This window comes from Netta rufina (assembly GCF_964035555.1).
Source record: "Netta rufina genome assembly, chromosome: Z".
NCBI lineage: Eukaryota > Metazoa > Chordata > Aves > Anseriformes > Anatidae > Netta > Netta rufina.
The window spans coordinates 23,238,880-23,265,898 of record NC_140126.1 but is presented as its reverse complement, the minus strand read 5'-3'; the positions used below and the strand labels follow the sequence as shown (position 1 = coordinate 23,265,898).

Sequence of the window (27,019 nt, the reverse complement as noted above, 5' to 3'; positions counted from 1 at the left end):
TCAAATACAATTTACTGAGTTTGAAACTTTTTTTGGGGATGAGAAGAGGGCTAATGTTGCCTTATTAAATTCAATGTCCCCTTAAGGTTATGGCAGGGTGAAATAGCAATGAGAGAAAATAATTACTGACAGGTAACTGATAACAGGTGGACGAACTTGTACATGCATGGTACAAGTGACAAAGAAAGTGATGAATTTGAGATTCTGTTCATGATAAAAAGCTGCTCCCATGGATTGCTCAAACAGTAGCAATGAGTTCGTTTTGTTAACAGCTAGGCAGAAGTGTGAATAATTGATCATGGAAAACAAACTATCCTTTCATTTCTTCATTTCATAAAGTGGTCTGGTGTGGTGTATCTCGGGTTGCTGCTCATTAGAGGAGGGGTCGTCACATGTGCTTATGGTAGCTGTAGTACTGCTAGCTAACTCTGCTTGCTTGCTGCCAGCAGTTTGGTTCCTTGCAATGAGTGCAGCTTTTCACCTTTTGGCAGTCAGTTCTCACCCTGCTGAACTAAAGAAGCTGAACTATTGATATCTGTTTTATAAGTGATGGGGAGATCAGATGAATGCAAATAAGCCTCAAAGGGATCACGTTTGCAAAGGAAGCAGTGTTATACTAGTTGGTCTAGCCATTATTTGCAGGATTGTCACACTTGTGCCCTCTACAGCTTACCTTCCTCTCCTTACTCCTAAAATGGCTAGCCCATTTTTTGTTCTGTGGTGACAGACCCTGTTAGTGACATTCAGAGAACTTGACAAACAAGTAGCATAGAAGTTAGAGGTTCTGAGTATGTACAGAATATATTAATCCTTGGTATATACTTTTATGTTAGTTGCGATGTTGAGCATGATTTAATTATTAATTTCTTCAGTTTTCAGAGGAAAATGCAACCAAAATGAAGAAAATATATGGGGAATTTTGCAGCCATCAGAAAGAAGCTGTTAGTCTCTTCAAAGAGTTGCAGCAAAACAAGAAATTTCACAATTTTATTAAGGTATGTTTCCACATGAACGTGATCCCTATGTAGCCTTCATTTAAAATTTAAGGATCAAAGTTATATTCAGTATCTCTCTTTTAGTAGTCAATAAAAATGTCAAGTTTTTTTCATTCTTAATGAGTGAGCTGATAAATTACAGTTTTCTTTCAAATGTATGAAAGCTTTGGCATTCAGTATATATCACATACGTGTTTCTGTTGTAGCATACCTCATCCCTCAGGGCAACAAATCTTCCTTGGGGATGGTTCAGGTAACCCAGCATTTCATTTCAGTTTAGTCTAGCATGTTGAGATCATATTTCTTATTAGTCAGTTGGTGCTTTGATAAGCATTTACTACTTAAGGTATGTATTTGTGTCTGTACAGCTGAGGAACAGCAACCTGTTGGCACGACGCCGAGGAATCCCTGAGTGCATTCTGCTTGTCACTCAGCGAATCACCAAATACCCTGTTCTGGTTGAAAGGATATTGCTGTACACAAAAGGTGAATAAAAGCTGAGTGTTGCTTCACATCTGTAATCATAGTGCATTTCTAATGTAAGGAATATGCACTGATACAATTTATACAAAGAATGAAATTCACTGTTCTGTAGAGAAACACAGCAATGTAAGTAACTACTGTTCAGGCAAATATCACCTAAAGTGTGTGTCTAGTATACATAGTCTTTGCCAAAGCTAGGATGTGAAAATTTCCAGGATTCCAGTGAGGTAAGTCCTAGAAGTCCAGTAGAACATGTTTTAGCAAAAGATCTTGAATAGAGGATGTGAATTAATTCAGGCAAGTATGTGCATGTTCTTCAAAATGAGATACAGTGAAGGATCTTGTAAAGTTAGGCAAATTATTGCTCGGCTTTTCAAACAAAAGTTTGAATAACCCTGCAGTTTTGTAGAATATGTTAGAAATGCTAGAAGCTTACAGATATTACCCTCAAAATGGGTAATAAGTGAATATTGCAGAAAGTTTTTATACAATATTTCTATATTGTAGAAAATTGCAAAATTTCCTTGGAAACTGTCTTTGAAATCCCTGAAATCCTATTTTAATTTCTTTTTAACTCTTAACCAGAAGAGTAATATATGATTTAACTTAGTTAAAAAAAAAAAAAAAAAAAAAAAAAAGAGAGATGCTAACAGCTCATAAATATGTCAGAAATATTCAATGTTTAGTTTTGACTGATGAATAAATCTGAGGTACCCGTCATCTTTTAACAGGCAAACCAAAGGCAGATATCTCTAGTATTTCTAGTAAGTTGATTACTGCGTTCAAGTTAAAATGACATATTTATCAATTTAAGCCTTGCATCATGTTGATTAGTTCCAAGAAAGTAAGGAATAATACTTTCTATTGAATATGTCAGCTATTATCAGTTTGTTTATTTTTTGTTTCCTACAGAAGGAACAGAAGAACATAAAGACCTGTGCAAAGCCCTTCATTCAATTAAGGACATAATTGCCGCAGTAGATTTAAAAGTTAATGAATATGAGAAAAAGCAAAAGCTGTTGGAAATTCTCAGTCGGACTGACAACAAAACATACACAAAGCTGAAGAGCGGCTATGTTTTTAGGAAGCAAGACTTACTGAGAAAAGAGAGTATACTTCTTCATGAAGGTTTAGTGTACTGGAAAACAGCTACAGGTCGTTTCAAAGGTATTGCATCCTAGCAGTAAAGTTCTCTAACTCTTTATTTGCAAGTAACATATAAAGATTGTTTGGTTTAAGAATGAAAGTACTTTGTTACACTGCATTGCAAACACAGATTTTTGGGTGAATGGTAGTGAGAATATTGTTGGAAGAATAGTTCCAAAAGCTGTCATGTTTTATAGGTAATCCCCTGTATATTTAAAATGACAAGTTTGCCTACAGTGCCTGGGAAACTGTAAATTTTGTACATTCTACTATTAGTTGCATTTTTTCTTCCAGACACTTCTTTTAGTTCCCACAGTTTGCAGCTTCATCCCGTGAAGTAGCTTCTTGACTTACATATTTATATTCTTCACAGCATTGACTACTGAAAATAAGGCATTAAAATTACATGCGGTTCTTCGGTGGTACTGGTACACAGACAGTGAAAAAGAAAACATGAGGGCAAATATGGCCAGAGCCCAGTTTTTACATTCAAGTTCACAGTCTGATTTTCACTTTAATCATATGTTGGGATTGTCTTTTTTTTAAACTTACTAGTATTTGTTTTAAGATTTATAAAGCTATCTCCTCACTATTACTCCAGAAATGCTTTCATACTGTGCTGCTACAGGCAAAACAAAATTTGTGTGAGTTGTTCTTTGCCAGGTTGCCTGTCAGTGGCCTGGGAAATGTGGGGGGATGTTTGAGTGAGGGTTTCTGCTTTCCATGGGACAGTGCTCCAGCACTGTGCTGCAGGAGGGTGAATAGTAGAAAGTGGGGTCTTTCCCAGGAGGCACAAAGTTATGTCTTGCCGTTGCTTTGTGCAGACCATAGGGCAATCCAGCTATTTCCTGTTTAGTTTACTGTAGGATTATGAGGTAGACTTATTGAACAGGATTTCTTCCTTTTTAAAGTATAAAAGAAGAAATTAAGTATAGTGTTAAGTATAACCTTTCATTAAAAAAAATCTTTTACTTTTCTCATTTTAAGACACCTTAGCTCTGCTTCTAACTGATGTGCTGCTGTTCTTACAAGAAAAAGATCAAAAATACATCTTTGCAGCTGTTGTAAGTATATTACCAGACTTTTGAATATATACATTACATTTTTGTTTGTGTATTTCTCAAATGTGAGGACCCTTTCTAGGTTATTCTCAAATATTGTTTTATTTCTTTAATCCTGGTAGTATATTCAGAACGGTAATGTACCAGTATATGGAAAACGTGGTTTATTTTCAAAATTAAGAAATCTCGGGGAAGAAGAAGGATAAAACAACAGAATGATGTTTAGCGATGTGCCTCATGTGGTTATGAGGATGGGAAGCAGAGCAGGCTCTTTCAATTATCTAAAATAAATTTTAACTTCTGGTTCTGTTAAACAAAACAGAAGAATAATTTGACTGCAAATGTAGTAGTAAATACGCATAAAATATATGAAAGGTCATGGACTGAAGTTCCCAAACTTATTATAAATACTATATAAATACAGTGTGTCAGTATCATTGATCCCCTGGGATTTATTTTTTAGCGCATACACAATGCTTTACTTGTTTGTGAATACTGTAAGGTATTTAACAAAAATAGTTTAAAAAGATGTCTGAATACTCATCTTTTGCAGCCATATACTTGGTGAGAACATGCATAGGCTGAGTTTAACAGTAGGAGAATTAGTTCAGTTAATTCAAAAATATGCCTTATTATAAAAGTATGGTATTTTATGAGAAACCCATTTATTTTTTTTTAATATACTGTGACTGTTTCCCCCAGGACCGGAAGCCTTCAGTTATCTGTCTTCAGAAACTCATAGTAAGAGAAGTAGCCAATGAAGAAAGGGGGATGTTTCTGATCAGCGCTTCATCTTCAGGACCTGAAATGTATGAGATTCATACCAGCTCCAAAGAGGAACGTAACAGCTGGATGAGGCATATTCAAGATGCAGTGGAAAGGTAGAGAAAAAGGCTTTTGGTTTTCACCTTGGCAGTCCAAAGCAGATAGGAGGTCATTCGGGTATTTGTTGCAGCGTGCTCTCTCTTCTGCACTGCACTGGATCTATCCTATGAGGCTGGGTTCACAAACACCAAAACCTCACTATCACTTCTGCCAAACTACCCGTTTTCTTCTGTTTTACCACTGAACCTACAGACCTTTCTTGCTCCCCATTAGATGTCCTCACCTGTCATTTTAGGCTTCTCTCACCTTTCCTTTTGGCACTGGATGCTTTCTTGAGTTCTGCAAGTGTCCATACATCCATTCTGGATAAATCCCCAATTACACCTTGGTATTAGTTCCTTAGGAATGGCAGGGAAAGCATTGCTCCGTGTGGGAGCTGCAAACCTGCAGGAGGGCCAGCCACCCACTCACTGCATGATGTAACCTTATCAGGATTGAAAGGAATCCTTCAGTATTGTTCATACCCAGTTACTGCTTTTTAAAGAAGTAGGCAAATGGCATGCTGCTGGATTGGAGCAAAAGTTGATGTTGGTGTTGTGCAATTTATTATGAATGCAAGGCTGTACTGAAGATAATTATAAATGTTCAGATTTTGCTTTATCCACCTTTGTTTCATCTCTAAAGATGTCCGGAGGGAAAAAAGGGAAGAAAAATGAATGAATCTGATGAGGACAGACGTATTGCTGAGGCCAAAGCATCCAGAATTCAGAAATATCAAGGTGCGGTACCTTTCCTGCCACTCTGAGACCTCCCATGTCCTGAGAGTTTAGGATGAAGGAATAACATTCACGTGTTGGCTGATGCACTCAGAATGGCTTAATATGCAGAGTCACAGCACAGAAAGCTAGGGTTGTCTGATTGTGTATGGGAGTTGCCTGAAAAAGAACCATTTTTTTCCAAGTACTTTATATTTTTACTACATTACTGTGAGTACAAAAGAAAAGGTAAAATGGCTTATTTCAGAATAAGCGCTAAATTTTGCAGATCAGCATCAAGGTCAGATAGATTCCTATTTGTGGAAGTACCTCAAACCTCCAGTAACTACTTTTCTACTTGTTTATGGCAGTACACCTTTGCTGCTTTTATTTTTGTCTAAAAATATCACTAATCAAGACAAATTTCACTTCCTTGTTTCCTGTACACCTAATTTCCACATCTTTAAGTGCTGTAAGGAGAGAAATTTCACCAATGTCCTTCCTGGAGAGAGAAACAGGGAAGGGCATCCTCCACTGAGAGCAGATGTTCTTTGATGTTGAGACAGTGAATTAGCCAAGTGCTTTTCCAGCATTGCTTGTTGTGAGTGTAGCAGGAGATAGCTGAGTGCTCCAGAACACCGGCAAGGCCACCTCATCAGGATAGGGCAGTTGCCTGGTCCTTTGTCAGGCAGGACAGACTATGGGTTGAATTTGGGTCCTAGCCACTTGCAAAAGGTATCGTGTAGGTCTGTTGCCTAGCTCATTAGCAGTGTCTGTGTGGTGTAAGCATTAGAAGTGTGAATGTCCAAAGTGCTTTGCCTGCAGGTTAAAAAAATATTAATATGCTACTCAATTTTTGTTGACAGAATCACTGAGTAACCAGGACCAGCAAATCTGCAGCTGCTTGGAAGACAAGTTGCGTACCTATGCGGAACTGGTAGATATGATTGGGTTAAAGGATGTTCATGTAGAGCCTCACCTCCTTATCAAACTGGATTTTGGAGAAACTCCACAGGCTGTTTCACTGCTGGCGGCAGCACTCAGAGAAGGTGAGTTTGTATGGGAATAGTGGTTTCTGCCCTCTCCAAATGGGATTTCCAGATAACATTTTACATTTCCAAGTAACAAAATACAGCCATGTTGGCTTGCGTTGCAATTCTACCAAGTCTCAAGAGCTGGCAGTGTCAAAACTTGGCAAATGATGCTGAGGAAAAGTCTCTTGAGTTTATACTTGTCAGGTGCATAAGATGGTATCTGCCAGACTGTGACATAAGGGATGTGTTTAGTGCATAACATCGTATGTAAGCAGGCTGGACCGTGGTGTTAGGTTGTATCCAAGGAGTGTTTCCTTAACTGGACTCCTTGCAGTACAGCCTGGTGAAGAAGATAATGGGATACAGTGTGATACTGCATCTGATCCCTTACCCTCACCTGCCTAGGTTGATTTGATGATAGGTCTGGATCATGTAGGGTCATATACAAACCAAACTGCAGATGGTATTGGCAGATTTGCCAAGACGCACCTGCCATTAGAGGAGTTGTGTTTCTCTGCATAATATCTAGCAGGGGCTGTATAGCCTTGTGCCTACAGTGCTGTCCTCTGAAGTAAGGAAGACTGGTTTTGGTGATGTCTTGTATAGCTGGAGGTTTAGCCACATTCCTTTTAAACTTAGCTGAAATGAGTCCTGATAAACTGAGCCATATCCAACATAGGGGTATGCTCTGAGAAGTACTGCAAGATTATAGCATCACATAGACTGAGATCTGTGAGCAAATAACCAGCTGTCAACCCTAACAGCAAAGGTTGACCTCCATCACCATTATGAAGCCAGAGAATAAGTTTGTTGATAGACTTTGTCTTTAGATAAAGAATATAAGGTAGTGATGCCATAATAGATGTGATTTTATCTAAAACAGCAGCCTATACTGACACAGCTAATTCTGCCCACTTTTAATTTTCACTTTCTTTCATGATACTCGTACTGTTGATGATGTCTTTTCAGCCCACTATAATGAATTTACAGCAATGTGTGGAGGATTATTTTCCAGAACACAAATACTAAGTCCCTGAGCTAATAACAGACTCTCTAGCAGTAAAACACTACTCAGAGTAGAGAAGGATAGAATTAGGAAATGCTTAGGCGAATTGGATATATTCAAATCCATGGGAAAGATAGAATAAATCCAAGTATGCTCTGGGAGCTGGCCAATATCTTTGTGAGGATGCTTTCTATCATCTTCAAAGGGTCAAGGTGACCAGGAGATGTTCCTGATGACTTGAAGAACACAAACAGCATTACACTGTTCTTCAAGAAGGAAGATAAAGGGAACTACAAAGCAGTCAGCCTCAGCTTAGCCTCTGGGAAGATGATGGAGGAAATACTCAAAGAAGCCTTTTCAAAACATGTGAAGAGGTGACTGGCAACAGCCAGTATGTATTCATTGAGGGCAAATTGACTAACTTGATGGCTTTTATGATGAGCAGAGATCAGCGCATGTTTTTACCTTTATATCTGCAAGGCAGTCAATGTGGCCTGCACTGGTTGTAGTATCCTTACAGCCACATTGGTGATGTAAGGACTGCATAACTGGTTGGAAAATTGGCTCAGAGGATTTTGATCTGCAGTACAGTGTCCAGCTGGCAACGTGTTATTAAGGGAGAGGGAATCCCTAATAGGGAGTTAGGGATGGATATTGAGACCAGTACTTTTCAGCATATTATTAGTGAAGTAGCAAAGGAATTGAGTAAACTCTTGGCAAATTAATGACTGACAGCAAATGAGGAGGAGTGATTAATGTGCTGAAGATACCTCAACAGAGTGGGAAAATGTGCTGAGAAACCTCAAAAAAATGACAGAGACACTGCAAAGTTCTGCATCTGGGATGCAGTAATCCGTGTATTGGTATAGGCTGCATACTGGCTGGATAGAAGATAGCTTTGCAGAAGTGCACCTGGGAGTCCTAGTGAACAGCAAGTTGACCATGAACCAGCAATGTGCCCTTGGGGCAAAGAAGGCCAGCAGGCTTGTGGGCTGCTGCAATAGGAGAAGTGTTGCCAGCAGGTTGAGGGAGGTGGTCCTTCCTCTACTCACCTGTGGTGGGAAGTATCTTGAATGCTGTGTCCAGTGGTGGGACATGGACATACCGGAGAGAGTCCAGTGAAGGGCATGAAGAATGTGATGTTTGAGGAGGGGCTGCGAAAGCTAAGCCTTGAAATAAGAAGGCTTGGTGGATCTTACAACTGTCTGCAACCAGATAAAAGTACTATAACAGAGAAGCTGAAGAAGAGCAGAGAAGCCATTATCTATCATATTTGAGAAGCCTTGGAAGTCTGGTGAAGTTCCCACTGCCTGCAAGAGGAGAAACAAAACCCCCATTTTTAAAAAGGGGAAAAAGGAAGACCAAAGAACCACAGACCAGTCAGTCTCACCGCTGTGCCTGGCAAGATCCTCCTGGAAACTATGCTAAGTCACATGGAAAATGAGATGATTGGCGACAGCCAACATGGCTTCACTAAGGACAGATCATGCCTGACAAACCTGGTGGCCTTCTATAATGGGGTTAAACATTGGTGGATAGGGGAAGAGTAACTGACATCATCTGCCTGGAGTTGTGCAAAGTATTTGGCACTGTCCCCCACAATGTCCTTGTCTCTAAATTGGAGAGGCATGGATTTGATGGATGTACCACTTGGTAGGTAAGGAATTGGCTGGATGGTCACACTCATAGGACTGTGGCCAACAGCTCAATGTCCAAGTGGAGAGAGTAACAAGTGGTGTTCCTCAGGGGTTGATATTGGGACCTGTGCTATTTAACATCTTTGTTGGTGACATGCACAGTGGGATTGAGTGCACCCCTCAGAGAGTTTGTTGATGACACTTTTTGCTGAAGCTGTGTGGTGCAGTTGACACACTGGAGGAAAAGGTTGGACCTGGACATGTTCCTAAAGATGGACCTGGAAAGGCTCGAGAGTTGGGCCTGTGTGAACTTCATGAGGATAAACAAGGCCAAGTCCTACATCTGGGACGGGACAATCCCAAGCAAAAGTACGGGCTGTGCAGAGAGCAGCTCTGAGAGGAAGGACCTGGGGTTATTGGTTGATGAGAAGCTCATCATAGGCTGGCAATGTGCTATCACATCCCAGAAAGCCAGCTGTATCCTGGGCTACATCAAAAAAAGACATGGCCAGCAGGGTGGAGGAGGTGTTCTCTCCCTCTCTGCTCTGCTCTCATGAGACCCCACATGGACTACTGCATTCAGGTCTGGGGCCCCCAGCACAAGGAGGTTATGGGTCTGTTGGAGAGAGTCCAGAGGGTATAGTAAAGGGGATCTACAAGGATAGTAAATGGGCTAGAGCACCTCTCCTATGAAAAAAAGCTGAGAGAGTTGGGTTTGTTCAGCCTAAAGAAGGTAAGGCTCTGGGGAGACCTTATAGTGACCTTCCAGTAAAGGAGACCTACAGGAAAGCTGGGGAGGGACTCTTTGTCAGGGAATGTTTTAATAGGACAAGGGGTAGAGGCTTTAAACTAAAAGAGTGTAGATTTAGATTAGATATAAGAAGAAAATTATTTGCTGTGAGAGTGGTGAGGCACTGCAACAGGTTTCCCAGAGAAGCTGTGGATGCCCCATCCCTGAAGTTCAAGGCCAGGCTGGATAGGGTTTTGGGCAACCTGGTCTGGTGGGAGGTGTCCCTGCCCATGGCAGGGGGAGTGGAACAGGGTGTCTCTTCCAACCCAAACAATTCTGTAATTCTATGAAGCTGAACTCTTGGAGATGCATGGGAATAGGACAGGAGGCAGCAGGCACAGGTTGGAACATGGAGAATTCCAATAAAATAAAAGGAAAAATTATATTACTGTGGGAATGGTCAAAAACTGGAGCAAGTCTCTCAGAGAGATTGTGAACTCTCAGTCCCTCGATACTTTAAAAGCTTGCTTGTACAAAGCTCTGAGTGACCCAATTTTGTTGACCAGAAGTTTGGACTAGATGGCTTCTGAAAATCCCTTCCAGACTAACTTATTCTACAACTTGTTGTCATTTATTTATGCATAAAGGAGCTATTTAAAGGGCTATTTAAAGGGCCTCTAACTGTTCATGTTTTCCTCTCTAGCTGAAAATCTCCGTGTTGCTGTCACATACCCACAAGTGAGTGAATCAGAGGAAAGTCCTGAAGAATTAAATTTGAAGCATGAACTTAGTGCCAATGAAATCTTGGAATCTTCCCCTGGTGGTAAGTAAAATTTGATGTTTCTATGTATTCGGATTGCTGAAATAATTGATGCAGGATTGTTTTTTTGGAAAGCTGTCTCAGTCTATGGCAGAATCAACAGAAAAAAAATGTAACAAAAGTTGTCTTTGGACAAATGCTCTGATAGTGTAAACTGTCATATAACTTCATTAATGCAAACAGACTGTTTGCATCCACTGCATCTTTTCCTTATCATATGTCTGTAATCAGCATTATTGAGTGTGATTTGTGTAATTTCATACATAATGTATACGTGATTTCTAATCTTTGTTGCTCAGCTCCACAGCAAATGTATGTTGCAGTGTAGCCCATTTCCTGGGTACTAATTTTTGTCTGAAGGCCTGAAAGCCAGCTCATAAGTAGGATTGGTATTGCAATAATTTCAGCTATAAAAAGTATAACATGATTTTCTTGCAACAGCAACAACAAAAATAAATAAAAAAACCACACACACACACAAAAATTAAGTCCTGTAAAAGCCATTGCTGCAGAGTATTTTTAGTGATACGGCTGTATTTATATCTTAGCTTTCATAATTTAAATACTACTGATTTTTTATGGTAGGAAAAACAGATTGTCCCAGCCATGCCATCCTGACTTTGAAACTTGTTTTTCCTCAGCCTAAAATTCTAGAGCATTAGATATTTTCAGCATCCTGTGTGTAGCTCTGAAAAAAATGTGCCCTTTGTTTCTGCAGTCAGAATATGCTTTGATACAGCTTTCTCTTGCATCCTGTTGTGGTCTTATTTGTTAGATGCAGAAATGAAGGAAGTTGAAGAATCATCTGACGTCGACCTCAGTGAAGGCACATTTCCTGTTGATAAGGAAACGTCAGATGACAATGTAGAGTATAAGGTAGCGTAACTGATTTCTGTTCCTGTGTTGTGTTTATGACTGTGGGCACTGGGAATGTAACTGCTGTCCAAATGTTTAAAGGAAGTCTAAAGACTGTTCCAAAACCTAAAGCATGGGATAGGCACATTTTATCCAAGTCCAGATAATTCAATTTAACAGAGGTCACTGCAATTAATGATGAATTAAAAAAAAATCATTAAAAAAAATCATTTATTGACAGGCTTACAGATTGGTGGGTGTGATAGCAGCCACAATGCTTTTGTATGGGACACTTAAGACCCTGGTTCTCCACTGTCATCATTCAATACATCCACCTCTGTGGAGTTGATAGTATTCCCTCTACTCTCTCCTCCTATTCACAGGATGTTGAGTCTCCTGCAATGACAGAGACCTCAGCTAATGCAAGGAAGGCTTATGCGTTGGAAGAGCTTCATCCTCAGAACAAGCATATAAAATAGGATGGATTGTCTTACGCCAGCTTGCTTCAGAATTTTGAATTAGAACAAAATGGAGCAATTAAAAAATAGAAGTGAAGCAGCATATTTTTCAAAGTCCTGTAACTCTTCAGCAAATCCGGGGGAGGGGGGAAAAAAAAACAACAAAAAAAACAACAACAACAAAAAACACAGAATGAAAAGTCAGTTCTGGGCAGAATTATAAATGGCAAATTTATAGTAGCAGCAGGGAGTGTTACAGCAAGAGCAGTATGAATTCGTATGTGCAAATAAACTGAACTGTAATTGTGTAGACCTTAGATGGAGGGACAGAACCACAAAAGGAATAAAAGGGAGAGACAAGAACAGAAGATGCGTGCCACGAAAGGGAAAGCAAAGTTTGCTAGAAAAGTAGATGCTTAGCATTATGGTGATGTCTGCGTCAGATCAAAAAGAGGACTTGTGTGCCTGAAACCTTGGATGTTTTTTCTAGCTCTTTCTGTAAGACTCTTACTAAAACACTTGTTTCCCTTTAAACCTTACCTCATGTTCATGTTCATTAAACCTCACGTCATGTTCAGCTTTAGGTCATCTTGTCTACCAGACTGCTGTTTAGGAGAGTGGAAAGAAAAGTGTGTATGGAAAAAAATAGGGTAGGGACAATTCCAAGTGAGCGGTCACAGAAGTTAGATGAAATTAAATAAAATAATAAAAGGTACAGGGGCGTAGGTCTACCCTGTTAAAAGTTTCAGTAGTTTCACATAAAAAAAATGCCATTGGGGTTACAGAGAAGACAGAGACAGACTTTTCTCAGAGGCACACAGCAACATGATGAGCATAAAAGGTTACAAATTGAAGCAAGGGAAATTCTGATTGTATATAAGAGGAAAAAAATCACCACGAAGAAGGTAATCAAGCAGGAACAGGTTGTACAGAGAGGCACTGGGGTCTCTGTCCTTGACAATTTCCAGTATTTGACTGCAGAAGGCCCTGAACAACCTCACCTAACCCACTTAGAGGTTTTCCAGCAAGCCATCATAGTTCCTTATTCCAGTTTAGCCTACTATTTGGGCAACAGTCATGTCACATCTTACTGTGTCAGAATCAGATTCGCCAGGAGGTGGCAGAATGTGCAAACAGAACAGGAAAGGCAAGGGCTTTCTAAGGCAGAGTGTGCTCACCAGCCTGCCTTTAGATGCTGTGTGCAGTGCCTTGAGGTTGTGGAATGGCAGCACTGGTATCAGACCAGCTAGCCTGGGAAGAGAGCCAGAAAGCCAGACTGAAGGCGCCTAGCTCTGGGATTAGGTGCTGACCGAGCAGCAGGAGGAGTGTTGTGCGCTCCTCCTGGGATGCCAAGCGGGCACTAGTGGGAGGCAGTCTCCATCTCATCCCCCTGCTCCTGCGTTGTAATTTTATCTCCAGCTCGCTGCCTGAGGACTGGCAGCCTGCACTGGGGTCTGAACATCTGCTGCTCGTCACTCTTAACAAAGGTGTAGAGTGGCAGGGAGATGGTGGTGGACAAGTAAAACAGCTGAATATGTTGGTTCAGACCTAACTAGACTTAAAGGACTTGTGCTGAAGCTGTAGTGGTGCAGCTACAATGCTATTGTTTCCCTGGGTAGCTTGACCATACCTTCCTTGGGCTCACTCCCTAGTCACAGAATCCCAGGATAGGTGATGTTAGCAGGCCTCTCTGGAGCTCATCTGGTCCAACCCCCTGCTCAAACAGGGACACCCACAGCAGGGTGCCCAGGACCATGCCCAGACTATGGCCAGTCCTCAAGTGGTGCTGCCTAGCTGCATTAAAGAGTCCACAGGCACTTGGGCTGTTCACAGGCTACCTCATAGCCATGCCAAAGCTAGCCAGGCCTTGAATCCCCCTGTAAACCTCCTTTGTTAAATTAAACAGGGCTTAAAAGAATGAAACAAAGTGTAGAGTTGATCCCACACCTCTGTTCAACGAATGGGCCCTCGTTCATACACTCACTCTTCCTCACCCCACCTGCATCTTCTTCTCTTCTCTCTTCATCCCTTCTTCACCCTCTTCTTTCTCCCTGTCTGCAGCTTGTGTTGGCAGCCCAGAGCAGGAGGGCCAAGCTCCTGTGTGTCTGCCCCAGTGCTACAGAGGCATCCCTGCTGTGTCCTCTGTGTCTTGTGGCAGGGCAAGTGGTTGGGTTCATGGCTGCAGTAGGAAGTGGAGGAGGTGAAGGTGTGGGGAGGAAAATACTGAGGGGAGATAATGAGGGAGAATGCAAGCTGTGGAGGAAATGCAGCAGCTGGTGCTCCTTTTTCCTAAACTTCATCTTCATTGTGAGTTCTGTTTTGGGGCCTGGCCTTTTTCGTCTTCATTTCCAGTTATTGCAGCGAAATGGAGCAGCTGCTGTGCTCTCTGTGATGGGAAATGAGGCTCAGTAGACAACTTAAGAGAATTACAGAAAGAACAAATATTCCCCAAGCCCTCCTCCACTTCTCTAAAAAAAATTACAGAAATCATACAGGAAGTCTTTCCAGTGTAGCCTCAGGAGGGATTGTGTTTTATTTCTCCACTATTTCACCTTATCTTTCTCAGAGGAGCTGTTTTTCATGCAGAAAGGATTATGGGTGGCTTCACCCCATAAATTAAAAAAGCTTCCTAGGAAAAAGAGGATAGGGTGGAAAGTGCAAAGTGGCTGAGCCTCATCTGAAAGCAGCAAGCCTAGCTGCTGTGGATGGTTGTCACTATGCCAGTAGATTTCCAAAGGTACAGCAGGCACACAGCCCTAGCTCTGTGCCTCACTGCTCACTGAAGGCACTCGCCATAACCCACTAATGTAACTGCTGTCAGCTTCTTACTCTATTAATGCCTTGATTTCTGAAGAGTCTTGAGCTGTTTCATCCTACTAGAAGTAATCTAAACCCACTCTGCTGTATATACAGAAGTCTGGTTACTGTATTTCAAAACTGTCAGGTAAACAAAGAGTGAATGGAAATGTCTCTTCTGTGTAGCATTAGTCACAAGAGGATTAAAATTGTGGATGAAATATTTTTGTTTTTACAGTTGTGCTTAGGATCTCTAGTGATTTCCACGGAAACTACAGTGTTGATGAATTATTAGTCTTCATAGATTATTGCTTCTGTCTTTTTTCACATACCCACGAGAGAGTTTGACTCAGCACTGCATATATTAGCAATATGAATGTCTCCACTAGTAAAATAAATAAATAAATAAAAAATTACCTATATGATACAATTGTAAAATTAAGAACTACTTTTTAAAGCAACATGTGTTTATTTTAGGAAGGAAGTATGATTTTCCCAGGATCTACAGGGACAGAGGTGAGTTTATTTAAACCCTAGACAGAATATAGTAACTATTTAGTTAATAATGGACAAAGCTTTGAAAATCCTTCTCTTTTGTTTTCTAGATTGTACAAACAGTCCAGAATCTAACTCGTCTCTTGTACAGCATACAGGTGACTATTCCACTGTTAACTTTGTAGAGTAATTAGTCTTGGTAATTTACTTCTAAAGGTTTGTTTTCATCTCGCACTATTTTTAGACATTATGTCAGTGGATACTTATCTCTACTGACTGTTGCACAAGCTGTCATATGATATATTTTTATTTTACATCACTGATGTTTCTTTTAAGAACTGAATAATGCTTGCTTGGAGATTACTTCCCTCCCAAAAAGGTTGTATGTACAGTCAAAAGTCTAGGGAGGAAGTAAAATGATGGCTTGAGCTGAGCTGATTTCATTTCATGTACAGATTTTTGAAATTATAGTTAAAAATGTTGAAAAAATGTAAGTATTTTGCTTAGAATATTCTGCTGGCAACTGCTAAAACACACCTCTGCCACTTAGGTGACCAGTTAACACACTGAAGATATTTCAACCTCCGTTGATTATTGTGCGTATGCTATAGGGTCTTAGTCTAAAGCTTTTGCCTCTTCCATGCCGTTTGAATATTTTAACTTCTTTTCACTCAGTTAGGTCCAATTGAAGATTAATTTTGAAATGTTTCATTTAACTTCTAAACTTTCTTGACATTAGCATGCTTCTTAACAATTCTGGAAACTTTAGGCTTAGAAATTAAGTGGATTGAAGCAAAGCAAAAGCAAAATAAAAGGCCTGTAAATCAGCTAAAATGTTGGAAAAAATGAAAAACAAATAGCTTAATACCAGTGGCAGTAAAGTAAAGGGATCATGCCTTATTGTCCAGACCATGAAAATTGCATAAGCTGTCAGTATAGGTGCAAAGAAACAAACAGAGCATACTGTCCTTGCCCTGTTTACAAATCACTGGAACTGACCCAGTACTGGGGGAAGAGACAAAAAAAAGCGGGAAAATTTAAAAAGTCTTTAGCTTTATGAAATGTGCAGTTGGGTGTGGATGGTATGGAGTAACGGGGCTGATGGAATTCTCTGGGAATATCTGCTCAAGTAGATTCCCATGTCAGTTCCTGAGGACAGGCAGTGCACTAAGTGCCTCAGTAGACCTAGGCCTTTCTTGCTTTCTTTTGTATTTGAATCCCAGCAATTTTTTTGTGCTACTGGAGGATGTCACAATCTTTAATGCAAACAATGTCACAACATCCTTGTAAGGGATGCCCTGTTGTGTTCTTGGTTGTAAAAGAAGCTACTGAAACATCAAAACTGAAATAATGACTATATGGCAGCTTTCAGCTGGCACAGGTATCTTGGTCTTCTGCATGTAGAAGTAAGGTCCTGATGACCTGGCTCTGTTGGCAGGTGCCTGTAGGTCTAATGTTGATAGGACTGAGCTGTTGCAGGTTAGCAAGGTGACCCTTAGGTCCTGAATGAGATGCACTGGAAATCGTACGTTTTTCTCTGCCTAAGCCACATCTGTATTAGGAATACTTTGTCAAGTGCAGCTTTCCCTAGACTGATGCTTTAATGCCCTCTTAAACCATGAAAGATTATTTTTCCTATGTGTCTTAACATCATTTGACAGAACAGAACCCCAGCTGTAACATAAACGTTGTATATAGTAACACCAAGTGCAAACCGTAAGCCTCATTAAAAGTGCTTGAAATGGTTGAGTGCTTTTAGAAACATTTCTTGGTATAGGCGTGAACACGGAGTTCTTTGCTTGCATGAGGAGTAACCTCCCCAGAAGCATTTAGCACTGATATTAAGGGAGGATGGAGCATTTTTATAAAATGCTGAAGTACAGAAATGAATTAATGTTAATATTTAAACATTTGTGTCTGATTTTGTTGTGGTGTCTAGGCAGCATTAAATATCCAGGACAGCCACAAAGAACTCTACAGGTTACTTCTGCAAGAGAATGAGAAGACGGGCCGGGGGCATGGTTCCTGGCTCACCCTCCTCATGGAACAAGAGAAATGCCGGAGCTCAGAAAAACAAAGGGAGGAGCTGGCAAACATAGACAAACTCAAGCAGCAGTTCCAGCAGGAGCAGCAGCGCTGGCTGCGTGAATGCGAGCAGCGGGAGCGGAAGCAGGAGCAGATGGAGAGCTTGCTGGAGCAGCGGGAGCGGGCCTGTGTCTGCCAGGAGGAGCTGCTGGAGAGGAGCCGGCAGGAGCTGGCGCTGCAGCTGCAGGAGTACCAGCAGAGCCTGGAGAGGCTGCGGGAGGGCCAGAAAATGGTGGACAGAGAGAGAGACAGAGTGAAAATGCAGAAGAAGCTCCTCTGGCGCTGGAAGCAAGGTAGTCAAAGCAGCCTGCTTTCAGCTACAGGGAGCTATGAGGTATGTGTTTCCATGCCATAATGACATCCCCAGCTGCAGAGCTGTAGAGATGTTCCTCGATGAATGGACCACCATTCATCGGTGTCCACTGCTTGGTAATATCCAAGGGCTTTCTTTTAATGTTGGAGCCCTGTGGAAGCCACACTTCGGGTATTACATTGAGGAGATGGGAACTAGAAGTGTGAGAATTGTGTTTTATTCTACTTTACTGCTGTGGTAGCCACCTTCTGGCAAGATACACTCTGCCTCTTGCTTCTTGTAGAAAAGCTAAATTGTAATGCTTGAGGCATGCAGCACTGTCAGTGAAGGGTCAGCCACCCTCCTTGTTCCTGGACAGCAGCACTGTCTCCAGCAAGGAACAAAGGCTCCTCCAGGAGCAGGCCTGATTCCCACGATGTTCTATCGGGCCTTGCACTGTCCATCTTGCTTCTCTGAAACAAGCAACTCCTGAGTGAATGAGGTCGGTGTGTGGCTCTGGCCTCAACAGTATAATTGGTTATACTGTTGGTCATTATTAGATGGCCATTATTAGGTGATGCTCTTTAAAGCAGCTCTGATGCTGCTTAAGAGCTAGTATCAAAAATGGTTAAATTCTTCTTGAAGTTGAGGGTGCAGGAAAAGAAGCTGGCTTTGCACTCAGCTTTTGGGTGTTAACCTGCCAGGTGTGCCCTGGCTGCCTAGTCCCTCCACCAGTGAGCAAAGTTTTGGTTTCCATGGCTGTTCCCTAAAGCACCTGTAAATCAAAACAAATCACATGGATTCAAAGCCCACTGACCCAAACAGCTTTCTTCCCCTCAGGTTTTCATTTTCACAAGAAAAAATGTAGAGCCGTTCTTCAGGCCATCACCTCCCTAGCTCTTCAGCTGGCAGCTGACCCATAACAGGCAGTGACCATTCAGTGTCTAAGCCTGAGCCTGAATGAGGAGATGAAGGATTGGCCTCTGACCTCTTCCTTTTCATCCAGCTTTTGTGAGCATGGTGTGAACACAACTTATCCCTATATGCTTGCCCAGCCCAAACAATGAAGGCAGTGTGTATTAGTACAGATTGTGGTAAAAGTTTGACTTATTTGGCAATGCTTAAGAAGTGGATGATAAAACAAAAGCTGAACTTGCCCATCAGCTCTAATTAATGAGACTTTTGAAGTCTTCTGAGGAGAGGAAGTTGAAGGATGACAGTTGGATTCAGGGATGTCCAGGGTGCCACAGACAGAGGCAAAATAATGAAATCCTGAGTGTCAAAGAGCCACAGGTTTTAAGTAATTCTTAACCTACTATTTAATGTGTAAAGCCATTTCACTTGTGTTTTTATTTCAAGTAAAATATATGACCTGAATGTACTCCAGTCCTTGGGCTTGTCTCTGTCCTGCATTTTCCAATGCCACACACTGCAGCAGCAGCAGAACCAGGACTGGGCATTTACCAGCCAGCCTTTCCTCCCAGACCATTATTTTTGCCATCACTCTGAGCCTAGCTATTTTTGGATGGCCAGACGTCACAGCTAATTCTACTGCTACTCCTTCTGTTGGTGCACCCAGTCGATAACACGCCTGCGGGGTGTTGCAGGCTGCAGGTAATGCATTTGCATCTCCCAGGAGCCGCATGTACTTGCTGAACACCATCTGCAGTCTCCAGTAGGGCAGTTGCAGTCCTCGTCTCTATGGTTACACCGTGTGAAATGGTACCTTATTTAGCCATGGAGCAAAATATTAACTCCCTAAAAGAAGTCAGCTAACCTTGGTACATCTCAGGTACGGGGTCTTTGTGTTTCGCTATTTTGCAGTTATTACTGATTCTTTCTGTGTTTTGGGAGTAGCCAAAGCAAAATATACTCAATTACTGATGTATATTCCTGTACGTGTGGCCAATTTAGCATTTTCTGATGTTAGCTTCTGCGAAACTAAGTGACTGTGTGGTATGAATCCTCATTCTGTCCAGCATTTAACTTAAGGTACCCTGGTATAAGGGTTCTTCTGTGCTGGACAAAATTGAAAATGCTGTTATTTATTTATTTATTTATTTATTTGTTTGTTTGTTTGTTTGTTTTGTTTTGTTTTGTTTTCCTTTTGCAGATAATGGGACATAATCAGTCGGATCGCTTTCTTCGTGAACATTCATTCTACTTAAATGACACTGTAGTATGTGTGTCTCTAAGCAGCCTCAACAGATCAGATTCTTCTCTTGTCTATAAAGATGGTGTGTATGGGTTGAACAATTCAAACTCTGATATAGCACGGACTGTTGAAAATCAGGTGGACCTCAGAACAAACACTTCTTGTCAGCCAGCGTTGACCAATGAACTGTGCAAATCCACTGGCCCTTCCCAGCAGATGCCTTTCTCCTGCAAAAACAACAAGGATGCCTTTAATAATGGTAATTAGCACTTTATTTAGTTAACAAGTAGTATGGGCAGTTTGCCACCTCTCAGGATGAATAGTCCTAGGGAGGAAAGCAGCTTGGTAGTGGCATAAGCAATCGAGTTTGCTAAAACAGTTGCATGCCATTTTGCAATATTGTTGAGGGTAGATGAGAAAATGAGCAGCATAGAACACAAATACAGAAATCTTTTGCAAAAAAAAATATATCCTTCTCTGTGTCTGTATAGAGCTATTCAGTGTGTTGGTCTCTGCAAATCATTTCCTCATGGTTTTTTGGCTATTTTTTCAGGAGGACTGAAGTTCGTCTTAGTGGTTTAGCAGCTGTTTTAGGACACAGCTACACTTCTAGATGATTTCTGGTTAGAACAGCTTTTATTTTACTATATTGAAATGGTAATCTCTGATCAAAGACCTTCCTTTTTCCTTCACTGGGAATGAACTGAAAATATCTTGTAAGGCTCATGGTGGTTGCAGAAAGAAAATTACATCACTTTTAAGGGATAATATAATCTTTAACAATAAGCAGCCATGTGATTTAAAAGTAACTTTTACTGCATTACCTTTCCTTACTTATATATTTTGTCAGAACTCCACAAGACTGGTTAATTGCATGGTAGTTACTAACTGTGGCTACCAAAATGAGTGGAAAAATGGCACCTATCTGAGCATTGCATTGCATTGAAAATTCCCTGAGTGGCTTAAAGCCATGCTAATGAGAAACACTAAACTATCTGTTTTTAGTTTCTCCTGTTTCACAGTGCTAGTTTTGATCTTTTGTGGTATCTTTGTTCGTTATAGTGAGAGTTGCAGAACGGCTTGTAAAAACACATCTAGGAATCATAGGGGACAATGGTGCACTTTTGGTGTAACAGATTAAATGATCTGTCGGGGCTTTCCTTGCACAGTCATGAGATCCAGGTGGCACATGACAAGTCAGCACTGCAGCAGCACACAAGCCGCCCTCTTTCTGCAGCTGGCAGTGCAGGATGTCTTCAGTCCCCATGCCTGCTGCATGCAGCTCAGGTCACAGCAAGACCAGTGGGCAGCAGAACTAGGTAGGATCAGAAGGTTAAATCGTATATGGGTACAATTTATTATTATTATTTTTTTAGTATTCTTAGGTCAAATCTCGAAGTTGTTCAAACGGAAAAGTCCTTGGTTAAGGAAGTTGTTACTTAGGACTCCTTGTAATGTGTTAATCAGGCATGTGCTATACAGCCTTAGTATAACAACATTGTCCTGAGTACACAGATTGCTAAAAAAAAACAAAAAACATTTTATATTCAAAGGTATGGCTGACTATTCTCATCACCACAATCAGCAAACCAAGCTGATTAGCAAAAGAGATTAATATTTCTAAAAATGCCTAAATAATTAGCCTGGTGAAACTTGTTCTAGTTTGACTGAAGCTGTCATTTTAGTAATAGGTTAGCTAAGCTAGTGCAAAGTTGAAAAGGAACACATACGTGGGTTTAAACCTTTCAAAAGTGGATTAGCTTGCACTGGCAAATGTTCAGATGCAAGCTAACCAGGATACTCTAAATTAAGCCCACATGAGAGCGTCTGGTTTAATTAAACTGGCTTGCACCAGTGTAATTGCACTGATTCTAAGATAAGCTGGTGGAGCTTCTCTGTGTAAAGATGCCCTTCACCTACAATGGGCTGACAGTAGGCCAGCGTGGTGTTCAGCTGCTGTCACGGCATCTCATGCAGACATCCTGATCTTGCTGTGGAAACAGGGCACCAGTACAGACCCAGCCGCCTGGGACCAGCAGTAGCTACAAAACCTGCCCAAGAGGGAAAGCAGTAGGTTAGCTGAAATCTCTCTGCTGACGCCATGTCTGTAAAAACTGCAGCTAATGCCTTGATTAAGTCACAAAGCACTGTTGGCAAGGCAGTGCAGCAAATCCTTGTGGCATCCTGGTGGTGCAGATGGTGTTGTGAAGCTCTCGGCATGCTGGTAGAGCAGGCAGGGAGGGAACCTCCCCCCAGAGGGATGTGCCATCATATTCCGTAGTCACATTTGTGACTCAGAGGGTGACAAGTATTTTATTCTCTGATCATGCAGTGCATGAGTTTGTATGATTTGGGCTTGCTTCTGTCATGCATTAGGAGCCACCGTACAGGGAGCAGGGAATGAGAAGAACGCTGAGCATCCCCCTGAAAGACAGATGGCATCCGTAGCCCCAGCAAATGGCCCCCCACATCAAAATTAAGTGAATCACTCATTCCTAAGCAATGAGAATCAAGTTGAATAGTACGAACATTTCATAACCAAAAAGCAAATTCCTTTCTGTTGTTTTTTGGCCATGCTTTTTCCCCAGAGAGTTTAGCAGTTTAAGAAGTGCCTTGTGCCTCTTTTTCCTGACTCCTCTGCAAGATAAAGTCAGTTTTGACTGCTGTGAAAGAAAACCAGCAAGGATACAATGAAAGAAGCACTAGAAAGAATTTGAAAGTTAGCTGAAACTTTTCATATTTTTATACTGATGAAATGTCATGACATTTTTCTGTATTCTTCAACCAGCTTTCTATATAAAGACTTATAATCATCTTTCCAAAAGCAGTCCTAAATAGTAAGTTAAAAAAGAATTAAGGAAAAAAAATACTGAGTATGCTTTACTGGGAATTGCCACGTAGCAGCTACATACATAGCCAGATCTTGCGTATATTAAGTTTGTGTGCCCAGTACACAAAAAGAACTTGTTGGTTTTGAATAATTTTCATAGAATTATTAGGTATCCTGTAAGAAGTCTGGTCTGTCAAAAAAATTAAATTATTTAATGAGAAATACCACCTGAACATGTTGTCAAGGAGTTAGTCATGCTGCATTATACTGTAAGTTAAATACTGTGCAGTTTAGCTTCATAAATGTACCTAAATGGAAGTAGCTACATTCCTCCAGTGCATAGTTTTCCATTCATATTTTCTAAGGTAAGACATATGTCTCTTCACATTGCTAACATCATGATTATATATCATTGTTTTATGTGTATGGGAGGGAACTTTACTAAAGACCTTGGGGCAAGTTCCCACAAAGCTGAAACTGGCACGAGTACACTCACTAGAAAAGAAAGGTGTGTCAGTCAACAGGAGGAAAATATGATTGAAAGAAAAACGTGTTAATGCTTTACACTAATGGTTATGAAATTATCTGCATGAAAGAAGACAAGTACTTTGGCTAATTAGGAATCAGGGGAAGTATAGGTTTTGTGTCAGACTAGACTGAGAATTGAATAAATTACATCTTGCATTTAATTGACATGTCGGGTTGACTACCTGGAGCAATGCCTAAGGATCTACCTATGGATTCACCTCTTTGATTTCAGAAATCAATGCAATTTTAATTCTTTTAAGCTTTGAAGTGAACAACATTGCAGTACCTAGTACTGCTTTTTATTTTTTCACATTTTATTTATTTACTTATTTATTATTCATAAGTCGTACCTACAAGAATAGAGTTGAAAAGTGGAACATCTGGAAAACTGCACTGAAACTTGATTATGGAAGATTTTTCCCAAACATTTGCAGTGTTAGCATGAAGGATCTTTATACATGGTGTAGTGAAAAATGCGGTTTAAATCTTAATGGGGAACATAGAAAACACTATGATTTCCACAAACATCCAAATTAAAAAAAAAAAAGGAGAAAAAAATAGGGCTATATTTGAATAAAACGTTTTTAATTTTTTGAGAGACAGTAATTTGTACATATATGCATATAAGCAAATGAGATAGTTTGATTTTGGCAAAACGATCCATTTACAGTGGTTTTCATCAAAGAAAGTGGTTTCTAGAGTTGTAAAATATTTAATTCACTATAGAAAAAGCAAAACCACAAACCAATCACAGAAACAACGTTTAGTGTCCTGTAACTTCATTTGTTTTCTTTATCCTTCATAAGAAATTATTTTCCTGTTCCTAAAGGCAGATTGTGCTAGAGGTGATTGCTGTGTTGGGCCTGTTCTTAAAATTGAGAATGAGATTCATTTGTTTTATTTTCCCATTGATAATATCTGCTATGAGGTTTAGAATGACACATTGTTTTTTGGCTACCTTAACATTGTTTATGGCCTAATGGCATTGTATAGAAGTATCTGCATATGTTTACATCAGGGAAGATGAGAATGGTGCTGCATGGGCCTGGCTCTTCACTCATTGCATAAGGCAAATCTGTTGATGTCAGTACAGTTATACAATGTAAAACTGAAGCAAATGTGATAAAAATCACATGAAATATGTTTTGTACTACAGTGCTAAAAGTCATCTGAAAACATGCATGCTGTTTCCCCATGGTTCCAAGTCAGCACAGGATTTTGGCAAGGGCTGGAGCTTGGTAACTCAGGGCAGACACCACTGCCAGCACTAGGGGTGGTTAATGGGATATTTAGGACTTTGTTGAATAAGATGGCTTTCATCAGTGGGAACTTGTTAAATAATGACTTACTCTAACAAAAAAGGTCATCACAGTTCTGTATATATGACCATTGTCAGTTAATTTCTTTAATGGTACTGCTGTGTGAGCTCCTTTTGAGTACATTTGACCCACTCATCCTCTGAACTGAAATGTAATTGTACCTTGCACAGTACACGCTTTACTGGTCCCCAGTTTAAACATCATCCTTTGTAGCCAACAGCAAACCAGTCCCGTATCACCTGTAGAGTGGTACAGAAGGATGCTGTTCTGCCTATTTTGAGTTTTATTTTTCTGTTGTGCTTCACAACATTTCTAACAGTGATTTTTTTAAAATTGTTTGCTTTGCATGGAATGTGAATTCTTTCCATTCTTTTACTTAAGAAGTGGAAATGGTGGAAATCTCTTAAAAGCAGAAGATACCTGACTATGGAGCTCCAGGATTGTCAGGGAGCCTCCTGTGCAGATGTGATATGTTGAGCTACTTTAAATTTGCTGTCTCTTTTAATCGAGTAGATGTCAAATTAGGAACATCCATTTAATTCTAAATTTAATAGTGCCCTTTGTATCCTGGTTATTCGTTCTGCTTTTAGCATGGGTGGCTGCATAGGTAAGCAGACAACCTGTTCAGTGCCCAACATAAGTTATTATGAGAATAAATTGAAACGGGAAGATATAAGAATATGTAACTAAATATCACCATCCATTGCTCCTGGGTTCAAAATTACATCAATTTAATAGAACAACTTGCTGTAACTGATTGCAGCAATTTTGTCTCCTCTTTGTATCACAGAACACTGAGTTTTGTGCTCTGCCATAAGACATCAGTGTCTGTGGGATACTTGGTGGAAGTGAATCACAGGGGAAGTATTTTTTCCTCTTGGGAATAACACTGCCATTTGTTTAAAGCAGATGGCAAAAGGGATTAAATCACATGGCAGTGTGATACCAAAGCAAAAAATATGTCGTTATATGTCATCCGCAATTAGTATATTTCAAGTAACATTTGCTTTTCAGCTCTGCAATGTTAGGGTTTTGTTCTTCTGTTACTAATTTTCTCTTCTCAAAATACTTCTTATTTCTGAACGTAACCACAGTAGATTCAGTGGTATTGCATAACCTCTTAATTAAGGCAGTTAATGATGTACTGTTTTTGTTTTGTACGCTAATGTAAGTACAGAATTTCCTGTGCAATGCCTGTCTGATTTTATTCTTTCTAATATCTTCCCACTGAGAGCTCATTCATTAGGAGGGAAGTGTAAAATAGTGCCATGTCTTCAAAGTTATGAATGGAATGTAAAGATTGTCCATCCTCTCTTTTGGGGTACTGCTGGAATTGGTATAAATGTGCACATTGCACTGAGAGGTGCCTTGCCTGCAGACTTCATAAGCAACAGAATGATGGCCAAATCTTTCTCAGCTTGCTTGTACTTATGATTCCAGCAATTTCAGTACAGTGTTTTTTGAATTCAGTGGAATTACTGGCATTAGTGAGTTCAGAATGGTGTGGACTGTCATCTTTTATATGCAGATTTATTCTTTACTTAAGCAAGGTTGTTCCAATGGATCAGGGTTACAGAGAACTGTAGGGGGGAGAGAAGCAAATTTTGAAACAAGACATGGGGAGTCATTTGCCAAAGGACTGCTCCTTTTGGTCTCTGGTCAGGCAGCTCCAGCTCAGGGTTGTGCAGAGCTGTGACTTCAGCAGTAAGTCCAAAGGGGAAGAGGTGATCCCTGAGGAGAAGCACAAAACAATTGTTAATTGTCTGATGTCAGGAAGAATCCTTGGGAGGTCCATGTTTTCCGTAGGTAATGTGAGCTGTGGGTGGAGACCTGGTTGGGTGCCCTGCATTAGTACATTAAAAATGTTTTGTATATGGTTTATTATTGCAATTACAACCTGAAATAGATTAAGAAGTATGAATAAATAATCCATCTTAATGGCTGGGAGAAGCAGTTTATGGATGATCGAATTTTGCAAGATACTGAGTATGCAAACACACCCAAGAAAATCATGTAGCTGAATCACCAAATGTATCTGTCTGGCTTATTTTGAAAAGGACAATCTCATTTTAATTATTTAGTATAATACTTTACATATTCCAGGAAATGGCCTGTAGCATGTTGTGTAAAAGTAATGAAGTCTCAGTAATATGAAACCACCTTAGCAGCATCTGCTGTTAAATATTTATTGAGAAACTGGGGAAGATTGTCTGTCTGTCTGTCTTTTATTGGCACCAATTATAAGAGCATCCAGTTGCCTTCCACATAAATTATATTGGCACTAGCCAAATTGCTAGGGGAGATTTAATGGAGTATCTTGTTCTGCCTCCCCAGATGCTACAGAAAATTTTCCATTGGGTGTAAGTTTTTGGTGGGGCAGTAGAAAGGAGGAGCCTTGATGCTAGTATGGAAGTTGTTTTTAGTTTAATCAAATAAGATCTCCAGTGGTAACCTGCTGAGATTCCTTGAGTATTCTCTTGAAGTGTTATTTAGAGCTGGAACATAAATGCCACAAAAATCAATGTGATTTGGATATATTTGCTTAGGTCTACCATACAAAAAATCAAAGAAACCCATGCACTTTGAAAAGTCATTGGATATATTCTGTGTTAAAGAATACATGACAGACAAGACATCTTGTAGATTTGGCAAGGACGAAAAGCATTTTTTTTTTAATTGAGAATGGCAGGATAGTTGTTGCTGACAGCAATAAC

General features: G+C 40.4%; 1 protein-coding gene across 1 annotated transcript in view; it reads left to right on the top strand.

Moving 5' to 3' along the window:
* The window catches only part of ARHGEF28 (Rho guanine nucleotide exchange factor 28), a 128,850-nt gene that overhangs the window by 91,900 nt on the left and 9,931 nt on the right, over positions 1-27,019 (top strand). The window contains exons 24-36 of the mRNA XM_084305513.1: positions 873-995; positions 1,364-1,481; positions 2,391-2,645; positions 3,612-3,688; positions 4,388-4,566; positions 5,195-5,289; positions 6,132-6,314; positions 10,376-10,495; positions 11,268-11,368; positions 15,079-15,117; positions 15,207-15,254; positions 17,036-17,515; positions 19,587-19,887. Coding sequence (XP_084161639.1) covers positions 873-995; positions 1,364-1,481; positions 2,391-2,645; positions 3,612-3,688; positions 4,388-4,566; positions 5,195-5,289; positions 6,132-6,314; positions 10,376-10,495; positions 11,268-11,368; positions 15,079-15,117; positions 15,207-15,254; positions 17,036-17,515; positions 19,587-19,887 — 2,119 coding nt within the window. The remainder of the gene's footprint in view (positions 1-872; positions 996-1,363; positions 1,482-2,390; positions 2,646-3,611; positions 3,689-4,387; positions 4,567-5,194; positions 5,290-6,131; positions 6,315-10,375; positions 10,496-11,267; positions 11,369-15,078; positions 15,118-15,206; positions 15,255-17,035; positions 17,516-19,586; positions 19,888-27,019) is intronic.